At 36.6% G+C, this 27,466-nt stretch overlaps 1 protein-coding gene across 2 annotated transcripts in view; it reads right to left on the minus strand.

Annotated features, from left to right (window-relative positions):
• The window catches only part of ZFYVE9 (zinc finger FYVE-type containing 9), a 184,360-nt gene that overhangs the window by 71,596 nt on the left and 85,298 nt on the right, over positions 1-27,466 (minus strand). Inside the window, exons 5-7 of one of the 2 annotated variants that reach the window (XM_077844918.1) lie at positions 5,287-5,386; positions 2,663-2,839; positions 901-1,070 (exon numbers count right to left, since the gene is read on the minus strand). In XM_077844918.1, the coding sequence (XP_077701044.1) occupies positions 901-1,070; positions 2,663-2,839; positions 5,287-5,386 (447 nt within the window). The remainder of the gene's footprint in view (positions 1-900; positions 1,071-2,662; positions 2,840-5,286; positions 5,387-27,466) is intronic. The other variant, XM_077844919.1, reaches the window with a different exon arrangement.

The following is a 27,466-nucleotide window of genomic DNA, read 5'->3' on the forward strand; positions in this document are numbered from 1 at the left end:
AAATAAAATATCTTGGTTTAGTTTTGCAAACTGAGCTGAACCGTTTCCCTGTAATATTCACTTACCAGAACTTCCTCTTGCAGTCAAACAAAATTTATATTTTAAAAACCTATCAGGGTCACCTGTCTGGCTCAGTTGGTAGATTGCACAACTCTTGATCTTGGGGTTTTAAGTTTGAGCCCCACGTTGGATGTAGAGGTCACTTAAAAATAAAGTCTTTAAAAATCTTACATAGAAACCAAAAAGAACAGAAGAAAGTAGAGATGCTCAGTTGAAGAGAAAGGAAGAGAGGGACTCCTCAGCCACCTGTATATGGCCTGGCCCTTCCTCACCATGGCACTCCCAAGACATCACCAAAGAAGCTGGGGAACATAGTTTGAAAACCAACGTACAAAGGCGGCAGGATTTCCTCTGCATGACCTCTATCTAACTACAGCAGTAGCCTGAGCCCACTGAGAACAACCTTTATAAGAGTCTTTCTCTTGGAAAAAAAAAAAAAAACTCTAAATATAGAGCAAACAAGAACTGATTTTGCCAGGACACCTGGGTGGCTCAGTGGTTGAGCGCCCGCCTTTGGCTCAGAGTGTGATCCCAGGGTCCTGGGATCGAGTCCCACATCGGGCTCCCTGCAGGGAGCCTGCTTCTTCTCCCTCTGCCTGTGTCTCTGCCTTTCTCTCTCTCTCTGTGTCTCATGAATAAATAAATAAACCTTTATTTTAAAAAAACCTGATTTTGCCACCTTTACTTTACCCCTAGACACACAGACATATGCACTAAACTGTATCTGAAACCCACAGGGTTCCATAGAAAGGTCACTCAACTTAGAAAGCGGCAAGGCAGAAGCAGCACAATGCTGAGTAAACTAAGTACTCATTTTTAGCTGCTGTTTTATTTTCTTACCTCTGCTGGTAGAGGACTGGTAGTTATTGGCTTAACTGGGTCATGTGACACAGCCAGGGTTCCTGCAGAGGAAGTTCCATTCACCGTTAATTTGGCTGCATCAGCAACTTCTCCATTAGGCAGGATCCCATCAGCAAACCAAACTCGCCTCTGCTCTCTGGGCTGAGCCACTTGAGGAGCCAGAAAAATAAAACAGGTATCAATGTGATATTGGTAGGATTTCTTAACATCAAAGAAGAGAAGGTCACCAATTCCAGAAGTACTAAGAAATCACTTCTTAGCATCTTATAAATATAAGAATTGTAACTGTGTTTAAAAGTAGTTATAAATAAAATATGAGTTTAAATATATTCTTTATTTCTGTAACTTAAAGATTTAAAACACTTTGCTTTAAAATATTAAGTACACTTATGATAATGTCACATACTCTGTTCCCTATTATTGACAGAGAAACTAAAAAAGGTTTTTTAAGTGCCTAAGAAATAAATTAATAGCAGGGGAAAAATATCTAGCAATAGATAGCCACATCTCCTAAAAGTATGAAGTTTCCCCAGGAATTAAATATCTGGAAAAGTGATTTGGTATTTTTAAAGGGCAAAAGATGCCCTGAAGAATGTTCAAGAATTATTTACTAATAAAGGAAGAGTTGGCACAGATATATAAGAGAGTTGGGAAGCAAACTGACCAGATTTTTGGCTGAAGTGTAACTGAAGATGAAAAAAGAGTAACCTGGCAGTGCAAAAGTAGTTCGCAATAGGGGAAAAGCTGGAACACTAGGTCTGATGAAATGATCTCTTTAAATCCAGTTCTGAAAATCAATTCCAAACAACCAAAACAAAGAACGACTAGCAAAGAACAACAAAAACAACAAATGAAGAGAATAAAGATTTTAAGAAAGAAAGTCTGAACTCATAAAAATACAAGGTATGACTAAGGGATGATCTGAAGAGAGGAGAAAATGGGGAAGAATATGACAATGTCAGTAGAAGTCTTTGATCTTCAAACAGGGAGGAGGGCTAGTTAGCAAGGGGAAGGAAATATTACTAGACAAAAAGACATAAAATTAATCAAAGAAGATTGATCTTAATTATCAAGGGAAACTTCTTCACAAGATCTTTTTAAGGAAATACATAATTGTTATTTTTACTACTGATAATCTCCTGAATTTACAAAGTGCCTTTCAACAGACAATATCATAACCCTAAAGATATAATAGACTAAAATAAGTTGAACTTATGATTTCCTACCTATATAATTGGAATTAAAGTTCCAGATTTTATAAAGGTCTAAGTACCTAGCATATTTTCATATTTTTATATGGATAGATTAAAAATGAAAAGAGAAAATGGCAATGTGTTTTCAAAAAGCAATATTAGAATGGGCTGGTCCAAAGAAAGAACTCTCCATTTTCATAAACTCCTACAAAGAACATTAAAGTAGGCATGAAGCTAGGATTTTACAGACCAACCTCAAATTCTGTATCTTTTTTCAAGTATAAGCAGTGTAATCACTCCATTCTTAAGCTGGAGAGGTTATTAGCATATTTTTAGAGGTGCCTCCAAAATATCAGGCAACACAGTATTATTCTTTATTTGCCCAGAAATAGTCTTGACACATTTCTCACCTTGTTCCTTCCACTTTAATAACCACCCAAAGGGACTTATCTACAGTGTTTTAAAGACTTGTGCTGTAAAATCACATCAGCACATTTTCAGAGGAACTTGGTGAGGAAAAAGAGAGAGAAGAGCACATGATCCCCTACCTTCTGCTCCAGGGTGCTTTAAAACTCCCACAGGTACCATCACAGTGGGAGGTGGAGAGCTCAGGGCTCCTGAGGCCTGAGCTTGCTGCAAGGGAGGGATAGTAGAACAGTATTCAGCAGGATTGTTAGGGTTAGGGCTCTGGCTTGAGGCACTCATCATGTTCTCCCAGGCTTGAGCTAAAGCAAATACAGACAATCAATGTGAATGGATTGCAAAATATGGACATCAAGACCTCCACAATATTGGATAAATAATGTAGTTCCTCCTCACTAACACTCATAGTATGTCTCTCTTCCAGCTAGTGAAAGTATTAAGGAGATAGGTGATTTTACTCAATAAAGGAGACCATTTAGTTAAGTAAACTATTTGGAAGCAACAAATAAGAAGTAGGTGATACTTCTGATACAGACTGATATATCAGTCTGAGGTTAATGACTAGGCGCCTGGCTTCTTTAAAAGAGACCATATGTTCCCTTAAGAGGGAGTGAAACATCAAACTAGAATTTGCAACTGCGATAGCATTTAGACATGGTGGGGGGCAGGTTTAATATTCTATGCATTTTATAAAGTTCTAATGAAAATCAAAATTGGTGATTAAAATAGCATAACTCCATTGTATGATATTCTTTGTTTCATTTATAGACTTCTAGGCTCTTCTTAGTGGAGGTAAAATCTCACTTGAAAAATTCTGAAGGCTAAAGCTCAAGAGAACACATCTCAACATTTTTGTGAATTCTGCTTGTGTGTAATCATTACTTCATGTAAAAGTATCCAGCAACAAAAACCATTTCACACCTCTGGTGTGCCTCAAAAGCATAGGACCCATTTGAACGTGAAAATGTGCCAATGTCATATAACTGCCATCAACCAATATGAATGATCACAAATGTGTTAAGAATCTGTATATTCTATATAATTTTACTAACTAAATATTGACATATCAACCATTGTTTTTAAAGTAAACAGGATGAAAGATACTACAGAAATGAAAGATATCAAATTTTATCTTCAGGTTCAGGTAATACTATATGCCCAGGAATGGAATCCACTCAATTTTTAAAGCATCTCTTAAAAACTCTCATTCAACATCAAAGAATGATCCATAAGATTATGAACATTTATTGCCTCTAAACTCCAGGACAAGGCTAAAAACAATAGCTGTGTTCCTTTGAAAGCACTGGCAGAAAAACGGTAGGAAGAAAAAAGGTGAAAGGAAATAGGGATAGGAAACACTGAAAAGCATCAAATTAAATATTCAGAAAAAGACTTCGCTAAGCCATGCAAGAGGAAAGACACTGGAAAAACCAGAAAAAGTAGATACTTTAGGATCCCCTGGTAAGGGCATCCTTGGCTTAATAAAAATAAGTATTCTATATTAATCCTCTGCCATTTCCTTCATCTTTAGCTATGCCAAGTTAAAAAAAAAAAAAAAAGGAAGAAGCTATCAACTTGAAAGACCTCATCAAATAAAAGAGGTAGTAGGTACTGTAATTAAGTATCATGCTCTTTTCTGTGGATATATGTCTGAAAATGAAAGCAGAATTAAAAATCATCAATTGAGTAAATGAATGAAATAACTACAATCTAAAAATTGACCCTTAAGAGTGGAGAGAATGAATTAACATTTGATCAAAACTGTAAGAATTCAGAAATGGGAGGAAATTGGGTGGATCACAGGAGATCAGAACAGATCAGATTAACTGACATGCAGTAGGTTAATAAGCCAGCAACAGGAAAACATCACTATGAGCAACGCAGACAGACAGAGCAGGAGGGGTCTGAAGCAGATAGGTTCCAGCCTCCAGGATGCACACTCCCTGGCACAGGCAGCAGTGGTGCCCAAGTTGAACATTTTATTAGCAATTCTTCTGGCAACTGTGCAAAGAGGTACTCAAAGAGAAAATACTACAGCCTGATCAATTTTATTGTATCTCTTTACAAAAATTCTATTGTTGTTTTTTTTAAGTTTTAACTAAAATGTCCTTAGATTCATTTCCAGTCCCACAAAAGATGAACACTGGACAAGCTGTATTTACTTTCTTCTGGTCATATTCTTCTACCACATAACTAAATTCAAAATTAATATCCTTATGACAAATCTAAGTAGTATTAAGGAGATAACTGATAGATAAATGCACTTCTCTATTTGATCTTAGATGCTAAAATATTTATTTTTAGCAAGATAAATAAAACAAGGTGTTAATAAGAATACATTTTAAGTTATCAAGGTATTCCCTAGAAAGAGATAGCTTCCCTTGAAAAGAAAACTTTGGCCCAATTTTAGTATTTCATCATCTGAGTAGTCAATAGCCTACCCATCATCCCACTTCAGTCATTTCACAGAACAGTAAAGCCACACAGCACCAGATTTCCATGAGAACCTCCTTTCTTCCTGCAAAACTTACCTGACATTAGCATTCATTCATTAAATTAGGCACAGGAATCTTGAAATGCTACAACATCTTCAAAACATGGAAATTTAGCTCAATATTTTCAGTTAAAGGTGTGCCTTTTGAGAAGGTGAGCAACATATGGAGAAAGGCAGGAAAAAACAGTAGCCTTTTCATAGGAATTCTCTTGTTTTGTCTTCATAACTGTGAATTCAAACTGTTTTAATACTTACCATTCATTAGCACTGAATGGCAGATTACACATACTCTAGCCTCCTTTCTATCCATGTATAACAGTTTACATTTCAGGCTACAGCAGGAAGCACAGAAAACCTATAGGAAAGAAAAAGAACATACTAAATTTATTTAGGATCACAGAACAAAGGGAATAAACAATACTGACCAACATTGACTGACAGGATATCATATTACTACAACACTGAAAATTTCAAAGGAAAATGCAATTGAGAAAGCTGGGCACAAGACCCAATTCAAAAGCAAGAGTGAGATGACACATCTGTCAGCAAGAAGTAAAAGTGTTGGTTGAAAATAAAAATCTTATCCAAGATTACATAACAAATACACAGCAGGGGGAAAAATGAGCTGCCCTTAGGTGATATTCCTATACACAATACCATGTAACATGGGCGTTTAAAGATAGTTACATCTGTTTGGAAAGGCAATAGAGCAGGGTAAAATAATAAGTAAGCATTGAGAATTCCAGGTTTGAGCTTCTGGTTTTTACTCATCTTATGTGTGGAATAATAATCATAATACTCATTTTCACTGGTTTGCTATGAAAGCCAGGAAAAATCAAAGTATACAACTCAATCACAAGAATAAGCACAGGCCCAGCTATAGGAAATCAGAGCAGGCAACCAAAAATTCACCAATTTCACCAAGGCCAATTTCTAGCACCTTATTTCCACTTTCCAGAGTTGGTTCCTGATAATACTACTTTCTTCTCCCTTCCACATCAGGCAATAAGAATCTCCTTAGCTCCCTGCTAAGATTTATTTTCTTGAGAAGTCATTAGTCACTTATCACAGAGAGCTCCATACAGACAGAAGGCTGTTGCAGTAGGATAAATTCTACTAATCCAGTCTTTGTGGCCAGGATGTACCTATCTGGGGCACCTGGGTGGTTCAGTGGTTGTGTCTGCCTTCAGCTCAGGGAGTGATCCTGGGATCCTGGGATCAAGTCCTGCATCTGGCTCTCCGCAGGGAGAGCTTTTCCCTCTGCTTATGTCTCTGCCCCTCTGTGTGTGTCTCTCGTGAATAAATAAAAATAAAATCTTTAAAAAAAGGAAGTATCTATCTTACAAAGATGAATCAAGAAATGAGGTCATATTAAAGACCGAGAGAGATCATCTCCTCTCCTACCATGATTATCAATTTAGTTTTCAGAAGCTTTATATTTCTCAAAGTAACTGCAATGCAGGGGGAACAAGAAATATATTATCCTTTTTGCTATCAGAAGAAACTGACTTTGGATGGTTAAATGACTACTTGTTCAAGTTCACAGCAAATTGTATGAATACAAGCTTTTTACGTATATCATCTCATTTAACCTGTGAAGGCAATCATTCACAATTAACAGAGTTAAATAAAAAAAGTCAAGTAAAATCATTCAGCTGTACAGCTATTACGTTACCTAATAAGTCTCCAAAGGCTCTGTTCTTAACCACTACGTAATACTGTCTCATTCTAATTCATAGATGGCATTTCATTTTGAGACTTGACTTTTCCTTCTCCCTCACCATGACTACATCTAGTCAGTCAGTTGCTAAGTCCTATTCATTCTCCCCTTATTTTTTTTAAGATTTATTTATTTATTCATTCATTCATGAGAGACACAGAAAGAGAGAGAGAGAGAGAGAGAGAGAGAGAGAGGCAGAGACACAGGCAGAGGGAAAAGCAGGCCCATGCAGGGAGCCCGATGTGGGACTCGATCCTGGGTCTCCCGGATCATGCCCTGGGCTGAAGGCAGGCGTGAAACCGCTGAGCCACCGGGGCTGCCCTCGTTCTACCCCTTAAATGGTACTCCCAAAATACCATCTCTCCCTCTCCATCATTAATGCTGCTGCCTTTATTCAGACTTCTATTATCCGAGGCCAAGAAGATAACATAATGATCTGTCCTCCTAATCTTCAGATGCCTTTCTAATTCATCTTTCACACAAACGATAAATGACAAACTTTCTAAACAGTAAACCTAATTATGATAACCTTGAAATTTTTAATAATCTTTCTAATCAAGATGTAAAGCCAAGAAGGCATCATTTACTCATTTACACTACAGTTATTTGAGCCCCAACTATGTGCTGGGTCAGGCTACCATACTAGATGCAGCAGTGAACAAAAACAGGTATGACCTTTGCCTTAATGAAAGTTATAGTCTATAGAGATTGTAATCTAAAATTAAATAATCACACAAGTGAATATAAAATTATTTGCTTCAAAAGAAGTACATGGTAAAATAAGATGTATTCTAGGCTTTACCACAACTGGCAGGGTCAAGGAAGGTTTTATTTAGGAAATGAGAAAGAAACTCTGAGGTAAAAGTTTTCTATGCATAAAATGGTAACAAGGAGAGAGAGACAATAATAAGCCGAGGTAATTGCAAATGCACAGGTCTCATCAGGGGAAGAAAGCATGGCTCCATTAAGGAACTAAAAACAGTTACTGTAGGGTAGCCCCAGTGGCTCAGCGGTTTAGCGCTGCCTGCAGCCCAGGGTGTGATCCAGGAGACCCAGATCGAGTCCCACATCAGGCTCCCTGCATGGAGCCTGCTTCTCCCTCTGCCTGTGTCTCTGCTTCTCTCTCTCCTCTCTGTATATTCTCATGAATAAATAAATAAAATCTTAAAAATAAGTAAATAAAAAATAAAAATAGTTAATGTAGCTAGAGACCCTTAGGTTAAGGGAGGCGAGGAATAAGATGAGGCCAGATAAGACAAATAGCATATGATTTCATTCATGTGTAGAATCTAAGAAACAAAACAAATGAACAAAGAAACAAACAAAAAATATGGACTCAAATACTGAGAACTGGTGGTTGCCGGGGGGGAGGTTAGCGGGGTGAGGGGAGGGTATGGATGAAATAGATAAAGGGAATTAAGAGGTACAAACTTCTAGTTATAGAAGTCATAAGTCATGGGGATGAAAAGTAGAGCATAGGGAACAGTCATTAAGAGTAATATATAGAACTCTTGAATCATTATATTATACATATGAAATATAACACTGTATGTTAATTACATTCAGTTAAAAAAAGATGGCAAACCAAGCAAAGGTTCTATAGGTTTTATAAATAATTTTGGTTTTCTAAAGAGAGCAGTGGGAAATCACTTAAATATTTTAATCAAAGGGAAAGATATAATCAGACCTGCATGGCTACAGTGTAGAAAAAAAGAATGGGTCTGGGATTTTTCAATGTACAAAACTAAATCAGTGTAATACACATTAACAAAATGAAAGAAAAAAACCCATAAAATCATTTCAATTAAAAAAAACCTTTGACAAAATGCAACACCCTTTCATAATAAAAAGCCAAGAGACTAGAAACAGAAGGAAACTATCACAACATAATAAAAGCCATATACAAAAAACCCACAGCAAACATACTCAATGGTAAAAAACTGAAAGCTTTTTCTCTAAGTTCTAAAAGGATGCCTGCTTTCACCTCCTCTTCTCAACATTGGTATTGGAATTTCTAGCCAAAGTACTTAGACAAGAAAAAGAAATAAAAGGCATCCAAACTAGAAAGAAGTAAAATATCTGACAGATAAAAATATCTGTCTGCAGATGATAAGAACTTATATACAGAAAACCCTACATATTTCACATAAACTATTAAAACTTATAAATGAATTCAGTGAAGGTGCAGTATACAAAGTCCACATACAAATATCAGTTGCATTTCTATACACTAAAAATGAACAATCTGAAAGGGAAATTACAAAACAATTCCATTTAGAATACATCAAAAAGACTAAAATAGACTAGATAAAATATTTATGTTATATATAATGAACAAAGGACTAAGATCCATAACATATAAAAAGCTTCAATGAACTAATAAGAAAAATACAAATACCTCTAGAGAAGATAACTCAAACTCACATAGGTAAATTTACAGAAAAATAAAGGGATGCCTGGGTGGCTCAGTGGTTGAGCATCTGCCTTTGGCTCAGGACATGATCCTGGAGACCTGGGATCAAGTCCCACATCGGGCTCCCTGCATGGAGCCTGCTTCTCCTCTCTCTGCCTGTGTCTCTGCCTTTCTCTCTGTCTCTCATGAATAAATAAAATCTTTAAAAAAAAAAAAGGAAAAGAAAAATAAATAAAATGGCTAGTAAATAAAGATATACTAAGTAACACTTATGACAAATAAAAATTAAAGGAATGAGATACTCTTTTTCATTGTACAAAAATTTTTTTAAAAACTGGTATTATCCAATGGTGGTGAGGGTACAGTAAAATAGTCAAGTCAGAGGATAAGAATTGGATGGAAACAGGGCTTTTTCCCCCCTCTCTCTTTTTATTTTATATACATTTTTTAGGTGTTGGACTGGGATATTTTATTTTGAGTAGACCCCTTTCTGTATTCTAAATGGAAAATAGAATTAAAAGGGACATTAGTTGGGCATTACAGGTTGAATCGTCTCTCCCTTGAATACACATATTGAAGTCTCTCAGTACTACTACAGAATGTGACTCATTTGGAAACAGAGTCTTTACAGAGGTAATCAAATTAAATGAGGTCATTAAGGTAGGCTCCTAATCCAATATGACTGGTAACTTTATAAAAGGGCAAATATGGACACAGTATGCAGAGATTACGATGTAAACATAAAGATATGAACTATAAGCCAAGGAAAAAGACACGGAATAGATCCTTCTCTCAAGACCATCAGAAGGAACCAACCCTATCACCATCTCAATCTCAGACTTCTAACCTCTGGAATTGTGGCACAATAAATTTCTATTGTTTAAGCCATCAGTTGGTGGTACTTTATTTTTAAATTTTTATTTATTTATTTGAGAGCGAGTGAGTGTGAGTGGGGGGAAGGAGCAGAGAGAGAGGGACAAGTAGACTCTGCACTGAGCCTGGAGCCTTACTTGGGGCTCAATCTCACCACCCTGAGATCATGACCTGAGCCAAATTCAAGAATCAGAGGCCAAGTGACTCAGCCACCCAGGTATCCCCCAGTAGTCCTTTATTATGGCAGTCCTATAAAATTAATACAACTAGCAACTTTCCAAAGTAAAGGACTTGCTTTGGGTAAAAAATCCTCAAGAAAGTATAAAAAACAAACAAACAAAACAAAAAACAAAAAACAAAGATACCCTTTTTAAAAAGCAAGCTAGGGGGCAGCATTATGCAGTTAAACAACAGCACCTAAGACTACCATCCTTTCCAATAAGCGATGGGCCTAACAATAGTGTGGAGGGGGATCTTTTATGTCTCCAAGGAAATTAGAGAAAGGTACAGAAGTTAGTTAGAAAAGTGGATGACCTGCCAAGAAACTACCTACAATGGTAAGAAAATGGGAGTCAAGCAAATGGATGCATTTCTGTGGGATCACCCATGCCAGAGAACTACATGGGATCAAATGTAACATAAATCACAAAACCACCACAGAACAGTACCTACTGCTGACAGGTGTCGTACCACAACATAAAACAGAAGAATGACCCAGAAATGCTGATTTTCATTCTCAAAAAGACAAAGACTATCATGTAATAAGCTCCTGAGATCATTAGAATTAGTACCATGGAATAGATATGTAGAATCTAGGAGATTTGAACCACATGAGAACAATAATAATTCTGGATTTAAAACTACCAGATGAAGTTGCTTGCCATGAATCAGGCTAGTCAGTGTTTCTGAACAACCTGGCATTCTTGGCATTTGGGGCAGCCAATTCTTCCCTGCACAGCACTGTTCTGCTTAACACAGGACGTTTAGAAGCCCGGGTCCCAAATTACTATACAGCAGTAGCAATCCCAGTCACTGTGACAAACAAACAGCATCCCACTTCACATTCCAAATATCATCTAAGAACCTTCCCCAGTTCTGAGCTGAGGGTCAGAGTCAAAAAGACAGTTCTAGAAATAGAGAATTACATTATCTGCACATACAAACTTATTATACTACCAAAATATCACACCATATACTTTTATTATCACAACTAACACAATCTACTGCAATCTATTACTACATTTACCTTAGTCTTCATTTTCCCACACTAGGATGTAAACTTCATGAAGGATTGAAGTATTTTAATACTGATACCACAGTGCCTGAAATAAAATAGGTGCTTAACCAATGTTTATTGTTCTTGATTACTAAAATTACTGCACACATGAATATGTGAGTGGAGAAGCAAATAGTAAAAGTTGTCTCTTTGTAAAGAGACAAATTATGATAATTTATAGTGCATAAGCTATTCAATGTTCCAGCTAAGGACCAGTTAAAATGTTCCACTTATGTGGTTTTTTTGTTTGTTTGTTTGGGTTTTTTTTTGTTGTTGTTGTTTTTACTGAGGTCAGTTCCTTTATTTCATTGTTTACATATATTAAGGTTTATTTTTTCTAGAGTTTAATGTTTTTTTTTTAATTGAGGTATAACTGACACACATTATATTAGTTTCAGGTGTACAACATAATGACTTAGTATTTGTATATATTGCAGAATGATGACAATAAAGTCTAGTCAACATATGTTATCATACATAGTTACAGAATTTTTCCTGTTATGACAACTTTTAAGATTTACTGTCTTGGTAAATTCCAAATATGCTATATAATAATATTAACTATAATTGCTATGCTCTGCATTACGTCCCCATGACTTATTTTATAACTGAAAGTCAATACCTTTTGACTCCCTTCACCCATTTTGCCATTTTACCCTACCCCTACCCCTACCCCTCATTTCCTCCCTGCCTCTGGCAACCACTTATCCATTCTATGAGCTTAGGGTATTAGTCTTTTTACTTTTATTTTTTATTTTTTTTTCTCTTTTTTTTTCTTTTTACTTTTAGATTCCACATATAAGAGAGATCATATGGTATTTTTCTCTGACCATCTAGTGTATTTGTAATTTTTCTTTAATGTGCCATTTCTGGACTTCAATCTCAACTTTATCATTCCCTGACCAAATAACTTTATGGAAATATATTTTTTAAAGATTTTATTTATTTATTCATGATAGACAGAAAGAGAGAGAGAGGGGCAGAGACACAGGCAGAGGGAGAAGCAGGCTCCACGCTGGGAGCCCGACACAGGACTCGATCCCGGGACCCCAGGATCACGCCCTGGGCCAAGGGCAGGTGCTAAACCGCTGAGCCACCCCAGGATCCCCTTTATGGGAATATTTTAAACTCTGCCAGCCTCAGTTTCTCCTTATATGTAAAAATAAAATGTTAATATTCTCCTTGTAAGGCTTTTATGAGGATTAAATGGATAATACATACAAAATGTAGTAAATAGAGACCGAGTGAAATGATGGTGCCTTTATTTCCCTTTCCAAACTTCCTACTCATGGCTTTCCACATAACAAATCTTACTGCCAAATTTATAAACAAGTTTTATACTCAAGTACCATTTGTGCCTATTTATTCCCCTTTAGAGTGTAAATAATACTGGGATCCCTGGGTGGCGCAGCGGTTTGGCGCCTGCCTTTGGCCCAGGGCGCGATCCTGGAGACCCGGGATCGAATCCCACGTCGGGCTCCCGGTGCATGGAGCCTGCTTCTCCCTCTGCCTGTGTCTCTGCCTCTCTCTCTCTCTCTCTCTCTCTCTCTCTCTCTGTGACTATCATAAATAAATAAAAATTAAAAAAAATAAAAATCTTAAAAAAAAAGAGTGTAAATAATACTTATTAATCCTTGAAAATTCAAATTTTCAAAATTCTTGAAAATTCAAATCACCAAATGTTCACTTATTTCGTTCCAATTCAGAAAGTGGAAAAAGTGACATCCCAGGTCTTCAAAAAGCACTGTAATTATGACAAAAATAACTGCCTTGCAAGAACAAAAAGCATGAAAGTGCTTGTGACTGACCAATATCCAGCTATTCACAAAGTGACAGTAACAGCTTATAAAAATTCTTTTTGTTTTTTTTTTTTTAAAGATTTTATTTATTTATTCATGAGAGAGACACAGGCAGAGGGAGAAGCAGGCTCCCTGCAGGGAGCCTGACGTGGGACTCGATCCCTGGACTCCAGGATCACGTCTTGGGCCAGAGGTAGATGCTCAACCACTGAGCCACCTAGACATCCCAGCTTGTAAAAATTCTTAAAGTCAGAAAAGTACTTTACCCTTGCTTATTAGCAAATACCAAAACCAATGTAGTAAGAGCTAAAGCAGTTTTGATGCCAACTCTGCCTCTATCCAAGCACCTGTTCCAACTACTGTTATTAACTGAAAACAAAAATAATTATTAGTCATTTTAAGAGTATACCACAGGAAGGGCTATAAAAGGTCTCTAATTTAACCTTGCAATTTTATTTCCAATCCAGGTTACACAGACAAATACAACACCAGAATTATAAGAAAATAAATTCAACATAAAACCTTAAATTTGTTTGAAGCTACCAAACTCAATTCCTGTAATATGCTATAAATTAATTCTTATATGTCCTGTTGTTATTTTATAAATAACATATATTGTGTTTTAAGTTTTATGTGTAGGTTAAAAAGTGCTAATTTGGGACGCCTGGGTGGCTCAGTGGTTGAGCACCTGCCTTCTGCCCAGGGCGTGATCCTGGAGACCGGAGATTGAGTCCCACATTGGGCTCCCTGCATGGAGCCTGTTTCTCCCTCTGCCTGTGTCTCTGCCTCTCTCATGAATACATAAATAAGATATATTTTTAAAAGTGCTAATTTGTTAAAGGCAAAAATTAAAACACGTCCCCCCTACTTTAAGCCATATTTTGGTCATTCTGCATTTTTAAAACTTTTTTAATAGAAAATTTCAATCATATAAAAGTAGACATAACAGCATAAAAAAACCTTAAGTGCCCAGTGCCCAGGTGAAACAATTATTAAAGCAAATCCTCACCTAGTTCTTCATTTAATCATTTTGAAATAAATCTCAGATATCATTTCATCTCTAAATATTTCAGTACATAACTCTGAAACACAAGGACTATTTTAACAGTAGTATATCTTAAAATTAAGATTCTTAAACTTAATTTCTTAATATCAAGTATCTGAACAATGTTATATCTTTAATAGACATACCTTTTAATAGACTCCATTTTTAAAAAAATTTTTTAAATATTTTTATTTATTTATTCATGAGAGACACAGAGAGAGAGGGACAAAGACACAGGCAGAGGGAGAAGCAGGCTCCATGCAGGGAGCCCGAGGTGGGACTCCATTCCCGGTCTCCAAAGATTATGCCCTGGGCTGAAGGCGGTGCTAAACCGCTGAGCCACCCAGGCTGCCCCATTTTTTTTTTTTTTTTTTAGAGTAGTATTGGGTTCACAACAAAGCGAAGCAAACATTACAGGGCATTCCATGTCCCCCTGCCCCAACACATGCCTAGTCTCTGCCGTTATCAACAGCAATCATTCTAGTTTCCTAAGGTGGAAGCTTAGATGATTGACTTTAGATCTTTCTTTTCTAATTTATGCATTTAATGCTGCATTATTGTATATTTTTAAATTTTATTTAGCTTTTTAATGTTATGCTTGAAGTAGAAATCAAAGAGGTCCTTAATACTATAATTAGTGAATGTCTCAAGTCTCTTCTATTATATAGTTTCTCCTTCAAACATATTTTATTGAAAGAACTGAATCATTTGTCCTGTACTTTCCCACAATATGGATTTCACTGGTTGCCTTCTTGTGGTGATGTTTAAAGTGTTTCTCTTAACTTTCTTATAAATTGACTGCTAGACATAGAAACTGATCGGTTTGGATATGCTCTTTCCAGGGGCGCCTGGGTGGTTCAGACAGTTAAGTATCTGCCTTTGGCTCAGGTCATGATCCCAAGGTCCTGAGATCAAGCCCCATGTCTGGCTCCCAGCTCAGTGGGAAGTCTGTTTCTCTCTCTCTCTCTGATCCTACACTCCTGCTTGTGCTCTCACTCTGTCTCTCTCAAATAATTTAAAAAAGAATATGTTTTTTCTGGGAAGACTATTTCATAGATCTTGAATTATTTTTAATTGAACCAATACTAGGAACCATTGTTAAGAATTAAAAACAAAAAGAATTATCCAGAATTCCACCAATTAAAATTATTTATAATTTTATGTTTGCTTTATAAATACATGTTTTTATACCCAAGAATAACTTTTATAATTATAAACAAAGCATAACTATGAGTTTGCATTTTATTTTATCCCTGTGTCATCATAGGCATTTTCTATACTGCCTTATCATGATTATTTTTTTTAAGATTTTATTTATTTATTCATGAGAGACACACACAGAGAGAGAGAGAGAGAGAGAGAGAGAGAGAGAGAGAGGCAGAGACACGGAAAAGCAGGCTCCGTGCAGGGAGCCCGACATGGGACTCGACCCCGGAATTCCAGGATCACGCCCCAGGCCTGAAGGCGTTAAACCACTGAGCCACCCAGGGATCCCATCATGATTATTCTTAATGGTCAAATTATATATATATAATTATAATAAATGTATATATCATATTTAACTTATTATCCAATTGTAGACAGAAATTATTTGAAATGCACTTGCTATTTAAAGTAACACTAGGATGTCTAGGAGGCTCAGTCAGTTAGGTGTCTGACTCTTGATCTCAGCTCAGGTCTTGATCTTAGAGTTGTGACTTCAATCCCTGTGTTGTTCTGTCAAAGGAAGCACTGATTTGTTCTATCAAAGGAAGCACTGATTTAAGACTCAATATCCTACTCTCCATTTTTAAAATAATTCTCTTCTGGCTTAAAAAATTTGTGACTGGGGCATCTGGCTGGCTCAGTTGGTAGAGCATGCAACTCTTGGATCTGAGTTTGAGCACCCCATTAAGTGTACAGATTACTTAAAAGAAAATTGTAATAAGGCACCTAGGTGGCACAGTTGGTTAAGTGATTGACTCTTGATTTCCGCTTGGGTCAAGATCTCAAGGTTGTGAGATCAAGACTGTGTTGGGCTCAGTGTAGAGTCTCCTTAAGACTCTCTCCCTCTCCTTTTGCCCCTCCCCTCGCCCGCCCTTGCAATAACTCGCGAATGTGTGCATGCTCTCCTTCTCCTTCAATTAAATTTTTTTTGGAAAAAAATGTGACCAACCTAGATGAAATGGATAAATTCCTAAAAATACAAAACTTGCTGTGTCTGAATCAGGGAGAAACAGAAAATCCAAATACATCCATAACTAGTAAAGAGACTGAAACAGTAATCAAAAACATCTCAACAAAGAAAAGCTCCAAATAGGGACACCTGCATGGCTCGGCAGTTGAGTGTCCGCTCATGGCGTGATCCTGGGGGCCTGGTCCACATCAGGCTGCTTCTCCCTCTGCCTATGTCTCTGCCTCTATCTGTGTGTCTCTCATGAATAAATAAAATCTTTTAAAAAAAATAAAATAAAAATAAATTTACCCTTTATTCTAGGGAGGGAAGGGGAGGGGAGGGGAGGGGAGGATGGGGGAGGGGAGGGGAGGATGGGGGAGGGGAGGGGAGGGGAGGGGAGGATGGGGGAGGGGAGGGGAGGGGAGGGGAGGGGAGGGGAGGGGAGGGGAGGGGAGGGGAGGGGAGGGGAGAGGAGAGGAGAGGAGAGGAGAGGAGAGGAGAGGAGAGGAGAGGAGAGGAGAGGAGAGGAGGAAAGAAAAAAGTTCCAAATAAAATGGCCTCATTGGTGAATTTTACCAAACATTTAAAAAACAAATAGGATCGTGCCATCTGTTTCTGGAAAGACTTCTCAAAGTCTTTCCAAAAACTGAAAAGGAAGGAACCCTCCCTAATTGATTCTATGAAGCCAGCATTATCCTGATAAGAAAGCAAAGGCACTACAAGAAAACTACAGACCAATATCCCTTATGAATACTGACGCAAAAAAAAATCCTCAACAAAGTACTAGGAAACCAAATTCAGCAGCACATTAAAAGGATTCTGATGAAGTGGGATTTATTCCTTGAATGTAAGGGTGGTTCAGCATAGAAAAATCAATCAATGTAATATACTACATTAACAGAATGGGAAAGAAATTCACATGATCACCAATACAGAGAAAGCATTTAACAAAATTCAACACCTTTAGATGATAAAAACATCGAACAAACTTAGAAGAAAATTACTTCAACATAAAAGGCCACATATAAAAAATTCACATCTAACATCATATACAGCTACAAAAGACTAAAAAGCTTTTCCTCTATGATAGGAATAAGACAAGCATGTACATTTTTACTACTAATATTCAAGCTTAGTATTTGAAGATTAGCCAGAGCAATTAGGCAAGGAAAACAAATTGGCATTCAAATCATAAATGAAGAAGTAAAATTATCTGTTTACAGATGACGTGATCCTATATGTAAAAAATACTAGATTCCACACATAAAACTATAAAAACTAATAAATAACAGCAAGCTTGCAGGATATAAAGTAAACCCACACAAATCAGTTGTATTTTTTTTTTTAAGATTTATTTGAAAGAGAAAGAGAGAACATGAGTGGGGCAGTGGGTTACAATCTCAAGCAAACTCCCTGCTGAGCACAGCCAGACTTGGGGCTTGATCTCATGACCCTGAAATCATGACCCCATCTGAAAGCAAGAGTCAGATGCTCAGCCAACTGGGGCATGTAGACACCAGCATAAAATCAGTTGTATTTCTATACACTAATAATGAACAAGTCAAAAATGAAATTAAGGAAATGATTCCATTTATAGTAGTATCAAGAATAATAAAATACTTAGGAATTAACCAAAGAGGTGAGAGTCTTGTACACTGAAAATAACAAAAGTTTTTTTTTTAAGATTTTATTTATTTATTCATGAGAGAGAGAGAGAGAGAGAGAGAGGCAGAGACACAGGTAGAGGGAGAGGGAGAAGCCTGCTTCCTGCAGGGAGCCCGATGTGGAACTTGATCCCTGTACTCCGGGATCACGCCCTGAGCAGAAGGGCAGATGCTCAACTACTGAGCCACTTAGGCATCCTGAAAATGACAAAAGATTGCTGAAAAAAAGTAGAGATATAAATAAGTATAAAGACAATTCATGAATTGAAGACATTATTGTTAAGATGTCCATACTATCCTGGGAGGCTGGGTGGTTCAGTCATCTGGTTTCAGCTCTTGTCATGATCTCAGGGTCCTAAGATCCAGACTTGAGTTGGGCTTGTGCTCAGCATGGAACCTGCTAGAGATTCTCTACCTCTCCTTTTCCCTCCTCCTCTGCTCCTCCCCACACTGGCTCATGTGCTCTCTCTCTTAAAATAAATAAATAAAATCTTTAAAAAAAATGTCCATACTACTCAAAGTTATCTACAGATTCAATGATGCCTGTATCAGAACTCCCTGATCTTCACAGAAATAGAAAAATCTATCCTTAAATTAATATGGAATCCCAAGGGATCTCAAATAGCCAAAATAATCTTGACAAAGGACATCTTTGGAAGATTCTTACTTTACGGTTTCAAATTTACTACAAAGCTACAGTAATCAAAACATTATAATATTAGTATAAACACAGACATAAAGAACAATGGAATAAAACAGCGAGCCCAGATATATACCCGCACATACACATAGTCAAATGATTTTGACATTTCAATGGGCAGAGGACATGTTTTGAACAAATGCTGCTGGGGAAACTAGATACCCATATTCAAAAGAATGAAATTGGACTCTTACACCATATACAAAAATTAACTCAAAGTGAATAAAAAAATCTAAATTTAAGTGCAAAAACTATTATAAAACAGAAGAAAATATAGGGAAATAGCTTCATGACATTTAGTTTGGCAACAAAAGAAAAGTAAATGAACATCAAAGTTTAAAACTTTGTTGTATCAAGAGGCACTAACAGAGTAAAAAGGTAACTTATGGAATGAAAGAAAAGATTTGCAAATCATAGCTGACAAAGGACTGATGTCCAGAATATATAGAGAATTCTACAACAAAGAACACTTTTTATTTTTTTTTATTTTTTATTTTATTTTTTTAATTTTTATTTATTTATTTATTTATGATAGTCACAGAGAGAGAGAGAGAGAGGCAGAGACACAGGCAGAGGGAGAAGCAGGCTCCATGCTCCGGCAGCCCGACGTGGGACTCGATCCCGGGTCTCCAGGATCGCGCCCTGGGCCAAAGGCAGGTGCCAAACCGCTGCGCCACCCAGGGATCCCAGAACACTTTTTAAAGAAACTACAGCCAATTTTCCAAAAAGACATAATTAAAATAGTAAGTTGCCATTTAATGATAGTCTACTACATATAGTGCTAGGTAACACATTTATTACTTCTAATACGCATAATTAATTCAACAGATCTTTATTATATAATTGTATAGGTTAAGTATTACCATCTTTATTTTACAGATGATCAAAGTGCCTTGCCTGATATCATAAAGAAGCGAGCAAATAGCTGTGAAGTTATTCTGAATCTAGGTGTTGAGAAATATTGATCTCTTTTGCTGTTTATAATGCTCTTAATACATTTCAACAAACTTTCACTGTGAGAAATTTCCACTTCTCTGCTTCCCAAGGAGCACAACCAGTGGTCATGTTTTAACAGCAGAGAACAAAACAAACCTTAAGAAAACTGATCTCTGAAGTTATAAACCAACAGATTTTCTTAAAGTGCTTTTTACTCAAGAGTCCAAAAAAGATTATTCTGTATTCACTACCAAAATTCTCAAATGTTAAACAAAATTGCCTGTAACTCAAGTTATTCAAGAGTAAATTGTGAGTAATTTAACATGTAATTTTATTTAAAATAAGAAATTGCCATCTAATAAGTACCATATATTTTTCAACTTTTTTTGAAATAAATATATTTGCTTTGAACACATGCTATAAACACAGACATTCCCCTATGAAAACAATATAAAAACCACCATAAAACTTACTGAATTGTTTCATTTTTGTCCTGTCAACTATATTTAAAGGAAAAGAATGTGAGTTATATAGACAAGAAAACACTGACTGGGGTCCCTGGGTGGCTCAATCAGTTAAGCATCTGCCTTCAGCTCAGGTCCTGATCCCAGGGCCCTGGGATCCAGCCCCATTTGGGGCTCCTTGCTCAGCAGGAAGCCTGCTCCTCCCTCTCTCTTTGCCTCTCCTCCAGCTTGTGCTTTCTCCTCTCTCACTCACCCTCTCTCTCAAATAATAAAATCTTAAAAAGAGAGAGAGAGAGAGAGAGAAAAGAAAACACTGGTTCCTAGTTCACTAACTGAAGAAACTATCAGTTTCTTCAACTGGAAGATAGGAATAATAAACCTTTCACATGGGTTTACTAGGAAGATGATAAATTACAGAGTATGCGCCAAACAAAGGTTTAGCTACGTTCTGTTTCCTGCTTAGCTGGCTGCCTAGGAGCTCTGCAGCTGTAATTCCAAGTGTTGAAGTGACCCTTACTAAAGTTAAGGACCTCAATTTTATCACTCCCTTATCGTTTGTTTTTCCCTGAAACTATTGCATATTGCTTTGGAGTGTGGGCTCTAAATTTGAATCCTAACTCATTTATTGGCTGTGTGATTCTAAACAAGTTACTTAAAATTTTTAGGCCTATTTAGTCCCTTGTAAAATGTGGACTATAACCCTAGCTACTTCACAGGGTGTTATGTATATTAAATAAGATAACTAGCATTTAGAAAAGTGCCTGGCTCACAGTTAACACTCAACAAAAATTCAGCATCTCACTCTCACCACCACTACCATCATCATCTATCTTCTTCCCAACGCAAAGCATGTACAGTTTTCTGATTTTTTAATTTTTTATTATTTTTTGTAATTGTTTTATTACTTATTTTATATATTGAAATTTTGTCATCTATGGAAGCATGAGCAGTATGTTTTAATAGGATAGCCATTCTATTTTTTCTTTCATCTCTTTGGTTGAAAACAGAACACTAAGCAATAAGTAAAACTTGCTGAATGAATCAATGAAAGAATAAATGGAAATGGACAGAGAGATGGCAGCATAGATTGGCCTTATAAAACTTTTCTTGCTTCTCCAAAAATTGCTGTGTACTGCAAAGATAATGTAGCAAGCTCACAATGTCTCCAAAGACAAAGACTTTATCCCATGAAGTCAGGGCTATACTAGTATAAAATGATTGAAAAAAAATGTTTTTAAGATTTTATTTATTCACAAGAGACACACACACAGAGGCAGAAACATAGGCAGAGGGAGAAGCAGGCTACATGCAGGGAGCCCGATGTGGGACTCGATCCCGGGTCCCCAGGATTATAACCTGGGCTGCAGGTGGTGCTAAACTGCTGAGCCACTGGGGCTGCCCAAATGACTGAAAATTTGATATACCCAGTCTCACAGGGCTACCAAAATTTCAATCTCTAACTAGATTTTACTATCCTACTCTCAGGTAACTATCTCGGACCTCTCAAACCTTCATCATTTACCTCTCTCAGTGTTTATATTTTCTATATGAAGTATGAGCCAAGTAGATGTAAATGTCTTTGTGCTCTCACCAATAAATCCACAATCCTAACTATATCTGTCCCCAACTTAATCTTCCTTTCCCCAGGTGAAGACCAAACCCTCAACATGTGCATAGATCCCATTCCTTTGGCCTTCTTAAGGATTTTCTTCTTCCATTGATCAATCTTTTTCCCCCCCAAAAAAACATGTCTAGAGGATCATTCATTTAATTACATAAATACAAGAGTAAGTATTTCTCATCCTTTAAAAAATTCATCTATAGTGGTGCCACCGTGGCTCAGTCCATTCAACGTCTGCCTTCTGCGCAGGTCATGATCCCTAGGATTGAGCCCTGCATCAGGCTCCCTGCTTAGTGGGATTCCTGCTCCCCTCTCCTGCTTGTGCACTCTCTCTTGCTATCTCTCTCTCTCAAATAAATAAAATCTTTTAAAAAATTCATCTATAACCACCATCTTCATCTAATAAGTGCTCCAAAATTTTGTTTGTTCTCCCTCACAGCAAAACTTCTTAAAAAAACTCTACCTCCTCACTTTTTATTCCATTTTCCACTCATCCCCCATTTTCAACCTATTCTGTCTTCTGTATCCACAGCTCTACTAAGTCTGCTTTTATCAGAGTCTGATATAGACCAGTCCACTGGTCCCTTTTTCTATTCATATGTTCTTGACCTTCCATCAGCACTTTATATAGGTGATAACTCCCCTCCTATGACAAACTACATTCTCCCTTTTATTTCCAAGACACCACATTTTTTTGGTTTTCTGCCTAACTCCCTGGCCATGCCTCCTCTGTCACTTGAACTGGGTCTTCCTCTGCTTGACCTCAGTATTCCTCTGTTGACCTCAGTAGCTCAGCCTTGGGCCCCTTTTCTTCCCTCTGTAAATTCTTCCCTAGGTAAGCTCATCCATTCCCATGGCTTCCCACTGTATTCCTCAGACGACCTGCAGAACACTACATGATGTATTCCCTGGCTTCCTCTCCAAACTCTTTTTATGTGACTGTCTTCCCTTATTATACTAACCCTACTAGATTCCTTTCAGTTTCTTGTATAAGTGTCTTCTTAGCTAAGTCCACCTGTTCTCTCTTCCTGAAGCATTTTTCTCCCTGCACTCTGAATGGCTGACTCCTCAACTTTCATGTGTTAACTAAAAGGTCTTTTCTCAGAGGCCTTCCCAGATCTTCCACCCCTCATCTTTTATATTAGCCCTACTTGTCAATTTCCTTCATAGCTCTTATTACATTCGTAATTATACATTTGTTTGCTTTTGGTTCTTCCCATTAATCTTTACATAAGGGTAGGTAGGGATCACAGTGTCATCCATGTAAACCTAGCACCCAACACAGTGACAGAGAAATAACAAGCACTCAATGTGAATTGATGATCGGGCATTCACTTATTCATTCATTAACAAACATTTATAGAGGAATTTGTGGGTGACAGGTACTTTGCTAGATGCTGGGGATAAAAGATAAATCAGAATCAATCTCAAGATCCTTACCTTCCAATGAGAAGGACAGACACAATACTGTGTGATAAGTGTTATGACATGGGTGAGGCTGGCTTTTAGCCATTACACAAACTTTTGAAGGATGTGAATGGAAAATATTTCCTTAACTTCTTTAGAAACCAAGGTTAATACAAATGTTTTTCCTGTTTTACCATACCAGAATGGTTCAGATCATCATGTCAATGATAAGTTTTTAGGCAGAGTATAAAGAAAACTAATTATTGAAGAATATTCTATTTAAAGTATCCATTTCTCATTCTCTTATTTATTGTTCCCCATCAAGTAAATATGAAATCAGGAAAATAAACTCTTTTTGGTTTGAATCTGTCCTTAAGAGAAACATATACAATTAATTTAAAATATTTTCCAAAGATCTTATATTATATTCTGAATTTGACACCATTATCTGAAGACTCAAGGTGCTACATAAGAAACATACTGCTCCATTAAGAGACAGTATTCATTGGTTTATCCAACAAATATTTTGTAAGCACCCACTAATGTGTTAGGACTGAGAATATAGCACCAATTAAGGCAGAAAAGATACTTATCTGCACTAAGTTTAAGACTCGAATTGGAGAGAAAAAAAATAAGAAAATATGTAAATAAAATCTTAATTGAAAAGCTAGGGATCCCTGGGTGGCGCAGCGGGGGATCCCTGGGTGGCGCAGCAGTTTGGCGCCTGCCTTTGGCCCAGGGCGCGATCCTGGAGACCCGGGATCGAATCCCACATCAGGCTCCCGGTGCATGGAGCCTGCTTCTCCCTCTGCCTATGTCTCTGCCTCTCTCTCTCTCTGTGACTATCATAAATAAATAAAAAATTTTAAAAAAAGGTTAAAAAAAAAGAAAAGCTAATAAATAATTTCTAACACTAATAATCAAAAAACAGCTAAGAAATTTTACTGAAATGTCTAATATAAAAATGTTTAGTTAAGGAGTGGTGGCCTGGATAGTTCAGTCAATAGAGCACACGACTCTTGATCTTAGGGTTATGCGTTCAAGCCTCATGCTGGGCATAGAGATTACTTAAAAACAAAGGAAAGACATTTTAAGAAAATGTTCAATTAAATCTCAGAGAGCCTTCTAAGATTATTAAAAGTGAATATGTCTAAGAATCAAAGGAACACAGACTGGGAGAAAAATCTGTAAAACATATCTGATAAAAGGGCGTGATCCTGGAGACCCGGGATCAAGTCCCATGTCGGGCTCCCTGCATGGAGCCTGCTTCTCTCTCTGCCTGTGTTTCTGCCTCTCTCTCTCTCTCTCTCTGTGTGTGTCTCTCATGAATGAATAAATAAAATCTTAAAAAAAAAAAAAACACACATCTGATTTAAAAAAAACCTTGTAACTTATGAAATGTAAAAAGAACTTTTAAAATTCAACAAGAAAAAAATTAAATTAAATTCAACAATAAGAAAACAAACAGCCCAATTAAAATTGGAAAAAAGATCTGAACAGACATTTCACCAAAGAAGATATATAGACAGCAAATAAGCACATGAAAAGATATGTCACCATCATATGTCATCAGGGAATTGCAAATTAAAACAAAAATGAAAAACTACCAAACATCTATATGAATGGTTAAAATCCAAAATTGATAATATTAATGCAGGTGAAGATGTGGAGCAACAAGAACTCTCATTTATTGCTGATGGGAATGCAAAAAAGTACAGCCATTTTGGAAGACAGATCAGCAGTTTTTTACAAAGAGAAACACAAGCTTACCATACAATCCACCAATCATTTTCCCAGGTATTTTTACAAATGACCCGAAAACTTATGCCCACCCAAAAACCTGCATGTGAATGTTTATAACAGCTTTATTTACAATTGCCAAAAATAGGAAGCAACCAAGATGTCATTCAACAGTTGAATGAATAAACAAAACTATGGTACACCCACACAATAAAATATTACTTATAAATACAAAGGAATGAGCTATCAAGTCACAAAAAGACATGGAGTTTCCTTGACACTGGTCTTGGCAATGATATTTTTATTTGGCACCAAAACCAAAAACAATAAAAGCAAAGATAAACAAGTAGGACTACATCAGCCTAAAAAGTTTCTGCACAGTAGAGGAAACCATCAACAAAATGAAAAGGCAACCTATGGAATGAGAGAAAATAACTGCAAATCATTTGTCTGCTAAGGGGTTAATATTTAGTTTTTTAAAAAGATTTATTATCTATCTATCTATCTATCTATCTATCTATCTATCTATCTATCTATCTGAAAGAGAGAGAGAGAGCACACAAGTGGGAGGGGCAGAGGGAGGCGAAGATAAAATATCAAGCAGACTCTTTGTTGAGTACGGAGCACCATGTGGGGCTTGATCTCAGGATCCTGAGCCAGAAACCAAGAGTCAGACACTTAACCAACTGAGCCACCCAAGCACCCATGGATTAATATTTAAAATATATAAAGAACTCATCAAATTTAAAAGAACAATCTGGGGATCCCTGGGTGGCGCAGTGGTTTAGCGCCTGCCTTTGGCCCAGGGCGCGATCCTGGAGACCCAGGATCGAGTCCCACGTCGGGCTCCTGGTGCATGGAGCCTGCTTCTCCCTCTGCCTGTGTGTCTGCCTCTCTCTCTCTCTCTGTGACTATCATAAATAAATTTAAAAAATGAAAAAAAAATAAAAAAAAGAACAATCTGATTTAAAAAGGGGGCAGAAATCTGAACAGATATTTTTCCAAAGAAGCTATACAGATAACCAACAAGTACCTGAAAAGGTCTCAATATCATTAATCATTGGGGAAATGGAAATCAAACCCACAATGAGACATCACCACACATCTGTAGAATGGCTATCAAAAAGACAAGAGATAACAGGTAGAGATGTGGAACAAAGAAAAACCTTGTGCAATATTGGTGGCGATATAAATTGATGCAACTATGAAAAACAATATGAAAATTCTTTAAAAAATTAAAAATAGAACTACCATGTTACCCAGAAATGGGATTTCTGGGTATTTATTTTAAAAAAAATAAAAACAGTAACTCAAAAATATCTGTATCCCCATGTTCACTGCAGCATTATTTATAGTAGCCATAATACAGAAACAACCTAAATATCCATTAATGGGTGAAGAAAATATAGTATATATACACAATAGTTAATTTATTCAGCCATAAAAAAGGAAATCTTGTTGTTTACAACAACAGGACGGATCATAAGGGTATTATGCTAAGTGAATATTAGAGAAAAACAAATACCATATGAGCTCACTTATATGTGGTATCTTTAAAAAAAAAAAAAAAAAAAAAAAAAAGCTCATACGGACAATAGATTAGTGGATGCCAGAGGCGGGGAGTGAGAGGTGGGCAAAATGGGTAAAGGTGGTCAAGAGGTATAAACTTCCAATTATAAAATAAGTCCTGGAGATGTAATGTACATCACAGTGACTATATATAGTTAATAGTACTGTATTGAATATTTGAAAGTTGCTAAGAGAATAAATCTTTTTTTAACAAAGATTTTAAGGTAATCTCTACACCCAATGTAGGTTTGAACTTAATGACCCCAAGATTAGACTTCCATGCTCCACCCACTGAGCCAGCCAGGCACCCCTCAAAGAGTAAATCTTAAAAGTTCTCATCACAAAAAAATTTTGTAACATATATTTTGTACAATATATGTACAATTTTGTACAAAATTTTTGTAACATATTAACCAGACTTATTGTGATCATTTCACAATATATGCAAATATCAATTATCTTATACACCTGAAATTAATATAATGTTGTATGTCAATTATACTTCAATTTTTTAAAAAAAGACACGGAGGAACCTTAAATACATATTACTAAGTGAAAGAAAACAGTCTGAAAAAGGTTATGTAACTGTAGGGACAGTAAAAACATCAGTGAATGCCTGCAGTTCAGGGGGAGGAAGGAAAGCACAAGTGGGGCACAAGGGATTTTTAGGGTAGTAGAATTATTCTATAGGATTCTATATAATAGGATACATAATACCGCTTATCAAAACCCATAGAACCATACAATACAAAGAATGAAATCTAAAGTAAACCATAGCATATATTTCTTTTTAGTTAATAACAATGTATTGATATCGGTTCATCAATTTTAACAAACGTACCACACTAGTGGCAAGATGCTAATAATGGGGTCAACTACAGGGAGTGTGTGGGAACTCTATACTTTCTGTTCAGCTTTTCTGCTCTAAAAAAATAGTCTGTTTTTTTAACTGGGTATGTCTAGGAAGCTAAACTAAAGAACAGGGATATTAAGAGGTAGACAGGAGGTTGCCATCATAAACATTATTTTAAATTAATATTAAAATACACTGCA

The sequence above is a fragment of the Canis aureus genome, chromosome 13, assembly GCF_053574225.1.
Source record: "Canis aureus isolate CA01 chromosome 13, VMU_Caureus_v.1.0, whole genome shotgun sequence".
NCBI classification, from domain to species: Eukaryota; Metazoa; Chordata; class Mammalia; order Carnivora; family Canidae; genus Canis; species Canis aureus.